At 39.2% G+C, this 14,853-nt stretch overlaps 1 protein-coding gene across 2 annotated transcripts in view; it reads left to right on the forward strand.

The window, feature by feature from the left end:
- The window catches only part of CNOT9 (CCR4-NOT transcription complex subunit 9), a 33,522-nt gene that overhangs the window by 5,880 nt on the left and 12,789 nt on the right, over window positions 1-14,853 (forward strand). The window contains exons 2-6 of one of the 2 annotated variants that reach the window (XM_036253426.1): window positions 5,763-5,942; window positions 7,035-7,150; window positions 9,657-9,766; window positions 12,780-12,823; window positions 12,969-13,056. In XM_036253426.1, coding sequence (XP_036109319.1) covers window positions 5,763-5,942; window positions 7,035-7,150; window positions 9,657-9,766; window positions 12,780-12,823; window positions 12,969-13,056 — 538 coding nt within the window. The remainder of the gene's footprint in view (window positions 1-5,762; window positions 5,943-7,034; window positions 7,151-9,656; window positions 9,767-12,779; window positions 12,824-12,968; window positions 13,057-14,853) is intronic. The other variant, XM_036253425.1, reaches the window with a different exon arrangement.

Consider the following 14,853-nt stretch of genomic DNA (forward strand, 5'->3'; position numbering starts at 1 on the left):
AACAGGTTCTTAATCCTGGGTCAGTGGATGGGTTCGGAGGGTGGAGTGTCTATGAATTCCCTGAAATTATGTAAAAATTTTGTGGAAAACAAATTATGTGCAAAAGAATTTGCAGTTTTATATTTTTCTAAGGAAAAGATCCATAGATTTTATTTGATTCAAGAAATGTTAACTTCTGCATTTGTAGTAGTGTCCTGCAGTCGTTGTTAATGTGTTTAAATTAGGTAAGTCATAGATGATTTTGCTTATTTGCCACTGGCAGTGTGTGCTACTAGACTGAGTTCCATCCATATCAGTCACAGCCTCAGAAATGTAATTAGTAACTTATAAATTAAAAGAATTATAGCAATGGAATTAGGAATCTTTACAGATGGCTTATAAATAGAAAATGGGAAGGGGGGAAATCATTTACTCATCGTTTCATCAGTTTTAAAATGAGGATAATAACCACATTGTTGTGATCATTAAATGAAACCAAGTTTTTAAAAAATATCCTCTCTTTCATCCCCCTTTTTACTTTTCACCCCTTTTTAAGAAGACATCGATTTTCAGATTTCAATATTTACTATCGAGATCAAAGAATGAAACTAGACCACTATGAAACTGGACTCAGAGAGAGAAAGAGACATCTATATGAGAGCAACACATAGACTGGTTGCCTCCTGCACGGCCCCACCCAGGGCTGGGGATCAAACTGGCAACACAGGTACATGCCCTTGATCAGAAATGGAACCCACAGTCTTTTGGTCCACAGGTCTATGCTCTAACCACCGAGAAAACTGGCCAGGGCTAGAATGCTACTCTTTTAAAAGATTAGAAATAACAGGTGTTGGAGAGGATGTAGAGAAAAGGGAACCTTTGTATACTGATGGTAGGTTTTTAAATTGATGCTGCCACTATGGAAAATAGTATGGAGAGCCTTCGAAAAATTAAGAATAGAACTACTGTATGATCCAGCAATTCCTCTTCTGGGTATTTATCTGAAGAATATGAAAACACATTTAAAAAGATATGTACCCCTATGTTTATTGCAGCATTATTTACAATGGCCTAGAAATGGAAACAACCTAAGTGTCCATGGACAGAAGAATGGATAATGAACTTAACGAATATGCCTGGTTGGTGTGGCTCAGTGGATTGAGCATCACCCCATGGACTGAGAGGTCTCCAGTTCAATTCCCATTCAGGGCACATGCCCAGGTTTCGGGTTTGAACTCCATTACGGGTTGTGCAGGAGGCGGACAATCTATGTTCTTGCTTTTCTGCTCATCGATTTTTCTATCTTCTCTCTAAAATCAATAAAGGAAAAAAAATTTTTTAAATATACATATATATAAAACATTGCCCTGGCCAGTGTGGCTCAGTTGACTGGGTGTTGTCCCATGCACCAAGGGGTTGCTGGTTTGATTCCTGTTGGGGCACATGCCTAGGTTGCTGGCTCAATCCTTGGTGGCGGGTGTGCAGGAGGCAGCTGATTAGTGTTTTGCTGTCACATCAATGTTTCTCTCTCTCCCTTCCCCTTCCTCTCTCAAAAAAAAATCAACACAAATATTCGAAAAAACATATAAAATATTGCCATTTGCAACAACATGAAAGGATCTTGAAATTATGCTAAGTGGAATAAGTCAGATGGAAAGGACAAAAACCATATGACTACTCATGTGTACTATAAAACAAAAAGATACAAATAAAGTGAAACAAAAACAAACTCCTAGGTACAGACAACAGATTGATGGTTACCAGAGGGGAAAGAGAGTGGGGAGAAGATGAAATGGTTAAGGGTGGGGGACAAATGTATGGTAACTAGACTTATGGTGCTGAGTGCTCTATAGTGTTTATAGATATAGAATTATAACATTGTACACCTGAAACATATACAGTGTTATTAACGAATGTCCCCTCAATTAAAAAAGATGTAGTAAGATGCTGGAGTTATCCTTTAGAGTAGCTGTTCTCAACCTGTGGGTTGTTTCACAGGGGTCGCCTAAGACATAACAGTAGCAAAATTACAGTTATGAAGTAACAACAAAAATAATTTTATGGTTGGGGGTCACCACAACATGAGGAACTGTATTAAACGGTTGCAGCATTAGGAAGGTTGAGAACCACTGCTTTAGGGTTTTGTTCAGGGATGATGTACAAAATATTTTATCAGTTGTCTGGTAATATGAATTAATACATAACTCAATCTGTAACTCAAAATTGTAAAAATATCTTCTCATTCTTTTTTTTTTATCCTCACCCGAGGATATTTTTCCATTTTTTGTACAGATAGAGTGGGAGGGAGAGAGAGGAAGGGAGAGAGAGTGAGAAACATCAACGTGAAGGGACACATCGAGTGGCTGCCACCCGCATGACCAACCAGGGCCGGGGACAAATTGCAACCGAAGTACGTGCCCTTAGCGGGAACTGAACCCGGGTCTCTCCGGACCGCAGGCCGACACTCTAACCGCTGAGCCAAACTGGCCAGGGCTATCTTCTCATTCTTTAACTAATATGTGTGCTATAAAATTACTTGTTGATATATGTGGTGAACAGTGCGTGTGCATGTGTGTGTCACTATCACCAGCTAAATTATACCTATCTGAGCCATAATTTAACATTGGGAACCAATGTCAAATGATTTCACTGACTTTGCTAATAAAATGATGGTTATTAAGTACTTGGTAATCTCAACAAGTAGAGAATTTCTCTTAACATGAGTGATATTGTTCATGGTGCTGATTGTTTTCAGGTTTTATTGAAGTAATAGCAGTAACATTTTAATTTTAGTCTGAGCTTTTTGTATATTCTTTATCTCTATTGTCTAGGTCACAGAAAATAGTTCTTTTATTTATTTATTTATTTATTTATTATTTTTTTATCCTCACCCGAGGACATTTTTCCATTTTTTGTTCAGATAGAGCGGGAGGGAGAGAGAGAAACATTGATGTGAAGGGACACATCGAGTGGCTGCCACCCGCACGACCAACCAGGGCCGGGGACAAACTGCAACCGAGGTACATGCCCTTAGCGGGAACCGAACCCGGGTCTCTCTGTACCGCAGGCCGACACTCCATCCGCTGAGCCAAACCAGCCAGGGCAGAAAATAGTTCTTTAGAAAGTGGTCTTTAGGTCAGACCTAATCTTTCAGATGGGTAAAAAGCCGCATTAGCAAAGCAGTTAAGAGTATGGACTCTGTTGCCAGACCAGCTGGATTCAAATCCTGGCTTGCGGCTTAAGTTTTAAGTAACGTCTTTGCTCCTAAGTTTCCTCATCTATAAAATGAGGGTGGTGATGATACATATTTATTTAGGACAGTGCCTGACAGAGTGAGTACTATATATGTTAGTTCCCTTTATATTTTAAGAAATAATTATATTCATCCCATAACAAATAGGAATTCATCAGGTTTAAACTAATGCCTGCTATTAAATTGGGGGCAAAATTCAATAGGGATGTTGCAAAGGAGAGTCCCTGCCCCAGATCTTTCCTGGTATCAAACTGCCCTCACTCTCTTCCCATTTCTAGAATGACTACAGAACCCACAGTTCCAAGCTAGTGCCTGACATCCCTAGCTCTCAAAACCAAATTCTCCTGGATGCTGCGGCTCCCAAAAGTTGGAGGTTTGCTGGCAGCAGGTGGTCATGGCCTTCGGGACCCAAGTAGACACCAGGCATTGGCCTCCCATAATGCCAGCACCATTCAAAAGGCACCATATTCTCGCCAGTCAGGTCAGCTCTGGAAATAGAATATTTGGAGATGGCATGGTGTTCAGAAGCCACGGTATATGTCATGAGATGAAAAAGTTTGAAAATCGCTGATCTAAAGTATTTAAAGAAGACTTTAAGATGTGTGGTGTTTCAGTTCATTTAGCAGAACACCTTGTTCATTCTGTCAAGCAAGTGAAATAATAAGCATTAAGCTAAAAGCTTATAATCAAGCTTCCATTTATATAAGGCTGTTCAACTTGGGTAGAGTAAATGTGAATACACATCAAAGTTCATCTTAGACATCACTCTGTTCTTCAACAAAGACAGTTGTCCTTTTTGTTCCTTTTTTTTTTTTAATCCTCACCCGAGGACATTTTTTCATTTTTTGTTCAGATAGAGTGGGAGGAAGAGAGACAGAGAGAGACATCGACGTGAAAGGGACACATTGAGTGGTTGCCACCCGTACAACCCAACCAGGGCTCAGGACAAACTGCAGCTGAGGTGCGTGCCCTTACCTGGAACCGAACCCGGGTCTCTCTGGACTGCAGGCCGACGCTATAACTGCTGAGCCAAACTGGCCAGGGCTGTTCCTTATCTTTCCATCTGTGCAATGGGTGGGTCAACATTCTATCACACTAAGATGTAGTGGGAATATGTAAATACTATGAGAATTTATGTAATACCGTTCAAGAAAGTATTGGAATATGCACCTGCATACTTGTGTGAATTGAGCAGGTTTATTCCACTGAACATAATGATCTCATCTGCAAGTGCAGAGCCCTTCTTTCTGTCTATCCAACCTTTTCTTCCTCATGGTTTGGAGGAAATTAAGTGAGAAAATATTGAACATAGACGATGGAAATCAGCATAAATTTGCTAGGACTTTCAAGCTAGAAACAGCAATGGTAATCATTTTTCTAATCTACCTTCTTATTTTCCAGATAAGAATAATTAAGGGATTTAACTAAGGTCATAAGGCTATTTAACAAATGTGAAGAATTATAGATATCCTCAATTTGGGGGGAATATTGTGATTCTTTAGCACAATAAGGAAAAGTGTGGGGTTTTTTGGTTAATCCTTACCTGAGGTTATTTTTTCTATTGATTTTTTAGACAGTGGAAGGGAAGGATGGGGGGAGAGAGAGAGAGAGTGCAACATCAATGTGAGAGAGACGTATCAACTGGCTGCCTCCTGCACAACCCCGACCAAGGCCATGAATCAAACCCACAACCCTTTGGTCCGCAGGCTGATGTTCTTAATGGCTGAGCCAAATCGGCCAGGGCAGGAAAGTGTTCTTTAGGTCTGTTTATATAGTTTCTACCTGAGGTACTAATGAATAGTTCTCAAAGGGGAGAATCCAAATTACATAGGTTTTCTACTCCATGGAGGGGGATGCTGGAATTACTAGAGAAGGACCAACAATTGGAGGGGAGGGGTAAATTTTTTCTTTCAAAAACTATTATAGGCACATGGTATAAAAAAAAGGTTTAAACTATGTAAAAGATATTATTGTGTGCAATAAAATGTAAGTCTCCCATATGGATTCCAAATTTAGAGGTAACTACTGTTAACAATTTTTTATGTGTCCTAGAAATGTTATATGTGAGTATATAAGAATATATATGTATATTAATGGAAGCATATGTGCCATTCTGCCCCCTTTTTTGTTATTTTTTTTTATTTAGTATCAGCACATATAGAGGTATCTCTTTTTTAAAAGGCTACATAGTATTCTATATAAAGATGTACTCATACATATTTAACCACTTCCTTAATGATAGATATTTGTTGTTTCAAGTTTTCTGCTTTTAAAACAGAACAACAGTAAATATCCTGGTATGTCTTCAGTACAGCCCAAGTATATCTGTAGGATAAATTTCTAAACATGGAATTATTAAAGGGTGTGTGCATTTTAGATTTTGATAAGTTTATATCAAGTGTATATATTTAGAAAAGCTCCCCTGGTATTTATGGAAAGTATATTCTCTCTAAAGCATTACTGCAGAGTAAGACTTGGTTTGACTCTAATGAAACTCACTTATTTACTTTCTTATTTTCTTTACTTGAAGCCTGTGCCTACTGCACTGGCTCAAGTGGACAGAGAAAAGATCTATCAGTGGATCAACGAGCTGTCCAGTCCTGAGACAAGGGAAAATGCTTTGCTGGAGCTAAGTAAGAAGCGAGAATCTGTTCCTGACCTTGCACCCATGCTATGGCATTCGTTTGGTACTATTGCAGCACTTTTACAGGTGGGTATATATCCATGAGCTGTAAATTAGTTGTCTTTGTCACACTTGTAACTCTTTGCCTTTGCCCAAATGATTTTGAAGACATTAGTAGGATGAGTCTCCAAATGTTGGCATTTGCAAGAATCTGTTTTAGAAAAGGCCAAGGTGCATGTTAAAATGCAGATTCTTGGGTCCTACCCAAGAGTTGGTTTAGTCTGAGATTAAAATCTATATGTTTAACAAGCACCTTTCCTGCTCTCAGATGATTCTGATGCAGATAGTCTAAGAACTACACTTTCAGAAACATAGCTTTGGGAGTACTATAGGACAGTTCTACATGACCATGGTGAGAAGGTGGAAAGTAAGATGTAAGGACTGCAAGGTATATGCTGAGGAAAGAAAATGTTAACTATTTAACAGTTGTAGGAGTAAAGGTGAGTACACTTGTGCATTAAAGAGTAAATAACTGAAATTTGTTTCTGACCAGAATAGTCATTGGTGGGGAAAAAATTGATATGCTGTAGTCTAAGGAATGATCATCCTTAAAGTATTGTCCAAAATACCTAATATTTAGATTAATTTTTCAGATTTGTTAAGTCAGTTCACATTCTATCCCTACTGCATCTAATCTTATTGGAATATTTTCTTTGTAAAAGTTTTACAATTAAACAATTGTATTCAACAAATTATCACCTTTTGGTAAAGAGTACATATATTTACTGCATGTACCCATGTTCTTATCTTCCTCTGTTTGCAGTTGCTACCTAACCAAACTCAAATGCCTTTCTGAGTCCCTGTGATTAATTTACTAACACTATCTGGCCAGCTACCTCATCACTGTAATTTAAGCAGGGTGTTAACAAAAAGAGAGATTATAAATGTAAGAGTTCCTCAAAACCAAAAGCCTCAACAGATGCAGAATATAAAGAAAATGTCAGTGACCACAGTTCCCTCCATAGAAATCTTCCTAGAGACATGTAGAAATGTCACAGGTAGTCTCAGTCAAGTATATTTCTGATAAAAGGGTAAGAGCATATTCAAATTATTTGCTTTAATATCATGGGAATTTATAAGTTGTTCTTTGTTCATTTGGTGCTGGTTTCCATTTTCTAGGAAATTGTAAATATTTACCCATCTATCAACCCACCCACCTTGACAGCACACCAATCTAACAGAGTTTGCAATGCTCTGGCATTACTGCAGTGTGTGGCATCACACCCAGAAACCAGGTAAAATGCTTTGAATGAGTCTGTTTTGGGGAGGTTTGTACTGAATGTGATCTTTAACTTTTTCTGAATGATGACAGAAGGGGCATGCAGTAGGGTGCATGTGTGTGGGTATGGATCTTCAAGATCCACGTTTACTTTTTTCCCTGAAGAATTTCTGGTTTCTAATTCACTAAATGTTTGTGTTGTAACAGTATGGTATTGTTTAACATGTCCTTTTTTTATCCTCACCTGAGGACATTTTTGCATTTATCTTCAGATAGAGCGAGAGGGAGAGAGGAAGAAAGAGAAACATTGGTGTGAGAGAGAGACATTGAGTGGTTGCCACCCACATGACCCCAATTAGGGCCGGGGACAAACTGCAACCAAGGTACATGCCCTTAGTGGGAACCGAACCTGGGCCTCTCTGGTCCGTGGGCCGACGCTCCAACCACTGAGCCAAACCATCTAGGGCTAACATATCCTTTTATAATTAACTTTTTTAAACCTTTTTTTATTGTGGTAAAATATATATATATATAACATGAAATTTACCATTTTAACCAGTTTTAAATATACAGTTCAGTAGTGTTAAATATATTTATAATGTTCAACCATCACTACCATCCATCTCCATAATTCTTCATCTTTTAATGCTAAAACTCTATACCCATCAAATAATAACTCTTCATTCTCTCAGCTCCTGGCAACCATTCTACTTTCTGTCTCTGATATTTACCACTCTAAACACCTCACATAAGTGGAGTCATACAGTATTTGTCTTTTTTGTGATTGGCTTATTTCACTTAACATAATATCTTTAAGGTTTATCCATATTATAGCATATATCAGAATTCCCTTCCTTTTTAAAGTTGAATAATATTCCATTGTGTAGGGCAGGAAGAGATTAACCAAAGAACTTACATGCTTTTATGCATTGCCCATGGACACAGACAATAGGAAGGTGAGGGCCTAGGGTGGGATAGGAGCTGGGAGGAGGGAGGTAATGGGGGAAAGGGGGCAGAACATTTGTAATACTCAACAATAAAGATTTTTTTCTCTTTATTGGTTTTAGAGGAAGGGAGAGGGGAGAGAGAACATCAGTTGGCTGCCTCTTGCATGCTTCCCACTGGGGATCAGGCCCACAACCTGGGCATGTGCCCTGACCAGGAATCAAACCGGTGGTGACCTCTTGGTGCATGGGTCGATGCTCAACCACTGAGCCACACCAGCTGGGCTCAACAATAAAGATTTAAAAAATAAAAATTAAAAATATGCCATTGTCTTATATACCATTCATGGCAATGAATTTTAAAGCTGTGGTATTCACATCTCAGGAAAGGCAGATAGCCACTTTTTTCTCCTTAATCCACAGTAGGCATCACTGTGCTTTATGTGAGGCAGTACATGGCATTTAGTAAATATTTGAACCCAGCACTTTTTCCACCAAACCCACATTTGGCATCAGAATCTTGCTTAACACAGGATTCTAGGCAACCTCGGTAAAAGATGAGAATTGGCAAGGTGAAAGGGAAATCCTGTTTAGGAATCTACTTTGTGACTTTTATGGCCCTAAGATACTTAACAGTCATCTTATTAAAGTTTTTCCTCTCTTTGTCAAGTTACGTTATAAAATCTGAGTGTTAGGATGGCACTGACCTTCCAGAGCTTTAGAGAAGTTACTAAGAAAATTATTTTTAAGCACTTAAGAAAAATGCAAGAGTACTTTTGAGTGTTAAAAATTTGGGGTGTTAGCTCTCCTACAAAGTTTAACTATAAAGAGTGTAAAGTATCAGATTGTTACCATATTAGTTGCCTGACATATAGTTGCAGATTCAGATGTTTTTAGAATAGTGTATCTGAAATTCTCTAATAAGAAAAGAAGAGTATGCATTTAAGCATAGCAGATAAATTTGTAATGACTGCTTTGTTGTCTTGGTTTATAAGGTTTTGTCCGACTATACCTGTAAATATTGTTATTCAGCCATAAATTAGGTGAGAGAAGGCATCTAGGAGAACATCTTGGATACTTGATTGCATTTTATGATCTATTTTAATTTTTACTCTGCAGTTGAATATTTCCAGTTTTTAAGGTACTTGGTGCTGATAAGAGGAAAATTGTGTATTCTCTTAACCATCAGCCTAGACTAGGGTTTTTTCATCTTGACACCATTGATGTTTTGAGCTGGATAAGTCTTTGTGGTGGGAGGAGGTGGTTCAGAGGGGCTGTCCTGTGCATTGTAGGATGTTTAGCAGCATCCCTGGCCTCTGTCTGCTGGATGCCAACAGCACTGCCTCAGTTGTGACAACCAAAAATATCTTCAAACATTGCCATGTGTCCCAGGGGGATGGGGGGCGGCAAATCGCCCTAGTTGAGAACCACTGGTTTAGACTGACCAGTAACAGTTTTACCTAAAGATTTCTTTGTTAGGCATTGTTATAGGCCTTATATAATTAACCATATGGAAATGTGAATGTTTAGAATTCTTAAATTAATTCTGGGCTCTGAATGATTATTTTTTTCTTCCAGGTCAGCATTCCTTGCAGCACACATCCCACTTTTTTTGTACCCCTTTTTGCACACTGTCAGCAAAACGCGACCCTTTGAATATCTTCGGCTAACCAGTCTTGGAGTTATTGGTGAGTCATTAGGGTTGTTTTACAAGCCTGAAGTCCTAATTTATAATAGTGGTCTTAACTTGGGTATTTTGTCTGGTGTGTTCTAGCATTTGTTCACTAATTGTTTTTGTCTTTGAGATTGAGTTTGTTTTTAGGAATGAGTATCAGGAACATGATGGCTCTCTTTTACCAAGTGCCATTCTGAGTGTTGTTAATAAGGCCCAGTAGTTGGGATTAAATTCAGTGTATATGTAGAAATGTTTACAGGAATTGCAGGGAGAGTAAAGAACAATAACTTCAGTCAACAAATAAAAAGTATAATTCTAGGTATAAGAATTGGAGTTTGTTTTTCTTGTTCTGTTTTATCTTTTGTTGTCACTTCTAAACTGTTTTCCCTTAACTTTAAGGGTTTACCTTCTATTTCACCTAGTTAAATTTTTGCATGCTCAAGTTAATGTTTTTATATACATTTACTATGGGAAATATGTCTAAAATACGTTTTACCCAAGAAAGTAATATATAGTGTAACCTTGGTTCTTGTTAATTTGTTCCAGAATACAATTCGAGAAGCAATTTGTTCAAAAACCAAATCATTTTTTCCCATTTGAAATAATGTAAATTAAATTAATTTACTCCAGACCACCCAAACAATTGCGTTTTAAACTTTTATATGTACAGTACATGTCTAATGTACTGTTTATAAACAAACACTTCTTACATATATTGAATCACCCCAACTAGCCTTAAACGAATCATTTTCATTTCAGACACACTCATTCTAGGTGTGTCTTTTAGGAGGTCAGTATGTAGCGTCTTCACTTTTTCACATATCATTGCCTTTGAAATGCTATCACCAGCTAACTGCTTTTCATTTATTCAAATCAACAACAATTTTTCTACCTCTTCAGTTGCCTGTGATCATTGGTCTCTCTTTCACACTATTAGCAACATCAGCACTGTTGATGGCCTTTTTATGTTTTAAAATTGTGTTAATCATCTATTTCACCAGCAACAAAAGCAAAAAAAAATCCATGAAAATACTCACAGCACAATAATCTGAGATGTTAACAACATGAGGTTTAGCAATACACTAACACATACTGGTGCTTTCTCTCTTTTGTAGCCTGAGAGATGTTTTTTGTCATGCTGATACATCAGTGTTGTCAGGTTGAGAACAGAAGTTTTGTTTGACAACTCATTTTTTCTGTGAACAACTTGGTCTAGAACTGAATTGTTTGAGATGGGAGACATTTGAGAACTGAGGTTTGACTGTATCAGCTACTTCAAATCTCGGCCTTTTGGCAGTAAAGAACTACTTTTGGATTTGTGAAATGTAAATAGATTTAAGAAGGTTTCTCTCTCCCTCCCTCTGTCTCTCTCTCCCTCCTTCCTAGTCTCTCTTGAAAAAAAAAAAAAATCAATGGAAAAATATCCTTGGGTGAGGATTAACAACAACAAAAAAGTTTAGTATTTCTGAGACATTTTATTCTACTTTTAAAGAGTAACTATTTCAGCCCTGGCCAGTTTAGCTCAGCGGTTAGAGCATCGGCCTGCGGTCCAGAGAGACGACCTGGGTTTGGTTCCCGCTAAGGGCACAAACTTCGGTTGCAGTTTGTCCTTGGCCCTGGTTGGGTCATGCAAGTGGCAACCACTCGATGTGTCCCTTTCACGTCGATGTTTCTCTCTCTCTCTCTCTCTCTCTCTCTCTCTCCCTCCCTCCCACTCTATCTGAACAAAATATCGTAAAATGTCCATGGGTGAGGATAAAAAAAAAAAGAGTAACTATTTCATACATTCCAAATGAATGTTACTGTTTTTTACATCTCCTTCCAAGTGGTATACTAATTAGGAACTTTTTTCCAGTGTATTTGTTTCTGCTTTTAAGCTACACAAATTTTTCATGTAAGGTTTAAAATAACATGATTTCGGCCAAAAAAAAAAAAAATGTATATGCTGAATTCTGATTTAAATCATACTATTTCTGCTGTTTTTTTGTTTTTTTTCTTTCATATGTTTTTATTGATTTTTTTAGAGAGGAAGGAAGAGAGAGATAGAAACATCGATGTGAGAGAGAAACATTGATCAGCTGCCTCCTACATGCTCCCTATTGGGTATCAAGCCTGCAACTTGGGCATGTGCCCTGACTGGGAATCAAACCAGGACCTCTCAGTCCATGAGATGACACTCAATCCACTGAGCCACATCAGCTGGGCTCTGCTGGTTTTTTGACCATTGAGGTTGGATGGCATTGATGAGATGGTAAGATAAAGTTAATAGAGGAGGAAGACTAAAATACTTGGACAATATTACGCCAATTTTCACCCTTGCATATATTTTCTGCAACTCAGTTTCTCCAAGTCAGTTGAGAGAACAAGCAGAAGGTGAATATTTGGACCTAGGTTTTTTGCTTATAGTTCAAGAGTTGTCAGGTAAGTTTGAATATAAATGAAATGATGCATAAGAGAAATGAGAAAATACTTGAAAATGAATTAAAATTAAAACAGCATATCAAAATTTGTACAATGTAACTAAAGCGGGGCTTAGAAGAGAGGTCTTGAATCAAATATCTTATTAAGAAACAAGAAAATGGAGCAAGAGAAGTAAGGTTTTCTTTTTATCGACCTCGACTTCTGAGTATGGAAAATGTAAAAGGCAAGAATTGGAACCCCACAAAGAAGTCAGAGAGTGGGGTGGGGCTTGCAAATTCTAACCAATAGAAGCTAAAGAGGAACATCGGGTTGCTGGTGGACTAAGTATACAAAGAAACTCAGGGAGGAGACCAAATGGAAGAGATGAAGATGTCAAAGCTTTCTGTCCACAAAAGATAGCACAGACAATAAAAGAGTAAGACTTCAGAAGAACAGACCAATTCGCCCATTGTCCATTAAATTGCCACCAGTTAACCTGTTTCATGAGACACCATGAGGGCTTGGTGCCAGCAATTAAAGCTGAGCACCACAGGCTTGAAATTGGAAGCATATAAGAGGGTGTGAATATATTTACCCTTGTAATCAAAAGAATATTCCTGTGACAGGAAGGGAGGCCAAGATCTTGACAGAAGCACAAAGGAAATTGAAGGTGAAAATGGGGGAGATTACTCTGGAATGTTTTGATCTTCTTGAAGTGACTACTCCCGTTGAGGAGGAGGGGGTGCTTCCCTTTGGAGGGGCTACTGCTCTCCTTGAGGGAATGGACAATATTTTTATGACAACTTCCACTCCAGATGCTGTGTTTGCCTCCTGGAGCAGAATTGCAGCCAGGACTGGGAAGATGGAGACAGTATCACCACAAGAGGCCTCTGATGTCAGGTGGTGTGTGTTCCATGGGTGAAGTCTCCCTGTAGACAGAGGGTTGGGTTCAGCTACAGTTTTATGCTGGGCAAACCTGGATTCCTGAGAAATGGGAAAGTATGTGTACTCTTCTTGCTACCTACCTGCAACTTTCCACCCCCATACCTGGAGGACAATATGTTGTGCCCAAATGTATCCATAGGAATAATGTATTAATGAAAAGCGTTCAGTGAGATAATAAAGCCAAGAAAAAGAGTGCAGCTATGATTATAATTAATGATAGAAAGGTGGCTGTGATCTACTGCATGGTGTCACTGAACTCCGGGCTGCTTGACATCCTCCATGCTGCTTGCTTACAGGGCCCACAGACTGGTGGGGAGCAGATGTAACCCTCAAGCTTCCCAACAATGCCTATTGCTTTCTCTGTTGGGTCATAGATATTCGTGTTTTAAAATGGACCGGCATTTCACAAATTATCCTTCATTACAGTTAAGATGAAAAAGTCACACAGCATCGAACGATCACCTATCTGAAATAGAAGTGACCCCAGCAGCTGTTTTACAGTGGGAAGGAACCTGAAGTGAACATTGTGAAGGGAGTGAAGAAACAAAAGTGCTCCCACGCTGGATTCCTGCCTCAGGATTCTGATTCCTGTAGTTTAATAACTTCAAACTGCTGACTATCTTAAGCCAAAGGAAAAGCTGTTGTCTCCACTCCCAAAAAGTACATTCTTAATACACAAAACATTTTTCAAAGTTTTCTTAACCTGAGATTTCTATCTCAGGTGTATCTCTGGGATAAAAACACAGGGCACTTTGGCCCTGGCCTGTTTGGCTCAGCGGTTAGAGCATTGGCCTGCGGTCCAGAGAGACCCAGGTTTGGTTCCCGCTAAGGGCATGTACCTTGGTTGCAGTTTGTCCCCGGCCCTGGTTGGGTTGTGCAGGTGGCAGCCACTCGATGTGTCCCTTTCATGTCAATGTTTCTCTCCCTCCCTCCCTCCCTTCCTCCCACTCTATCTGAACTAAAAATGGAAAAATGTCCTCAGGTGAGGATTTAAAAAACAAACAAAAAACACACAGGACACTTTGCCAGTATTACTTTAGTTATAACTGTTGTGTATAGTTTTGCTGTTTAAAAATGTCCCACAGCCCTGGCCGGTTTGGCTCAGCGGTTAGAGCGTCGGCCTGCGGTCCTGAGAGACCCGGGTTCGGTTCCCGCTAAGGGCATGTACCTCGGTTGCAGTTTGTCCCCGGCCCTGGTTGGTCGTGCGGGTGGCGGCCACTCGATGTGTCCCTTTCACATCGATGTTTCTCTCTCTCTCTCTCTCTCCCTCCCGCTCTATCTGAACAAAAAATGGAAATATATCCTCAGGTGAAGATAAAATAAATAAATAAATAAAAATGTCCCACACATCTGCCAGAATGGCTGCCATCAGCAAATCATCAAACAACAAGTGCTGGCGAGGGTGCAGAGAAAAGGGGACTCTAGGACACTGCTGGTGGGAATGCAGACTGGTGCAGCCACTATGGAAAATAACACTGTGTCCTCTAAAAATTAAAAATTGAACTGCCATTTGGCCCAGTGACCCCACTTCTAGGAATATAACCTAAGAAGCTTGAAACACCAATCTGAAAGAATGTACCGCTATGTTCATAGCAACACTATTTACAATTGTTAAACAGTGTGAGAGAGACACATCGACTTGGAAACAGCCCAAGTGTCCATCAATAGATGAGTGAATAGCCCTGGCCGGTTTGGCTCAGCGGTTGGAGCGTCGGCCTGCGGTACAGAGAGACCCGGGTTCGGTTCCCGCTAAGG

Source organism: Molossus molossus, unplaced genomic scaffold, assembly GCF_014108415.1.
Source record: "Molossus molossus isolate mMolMol1 unplaced genomic scaffold, mMolMol1.p scaffold_m16_p_11, whole genome shotgun sequence".
Lineage (NCBI taxonomy): Eukaryota > Metazoa > Chordata > Mammalia > Chiroptera > Molossidae > Molossus > Molossus molossus.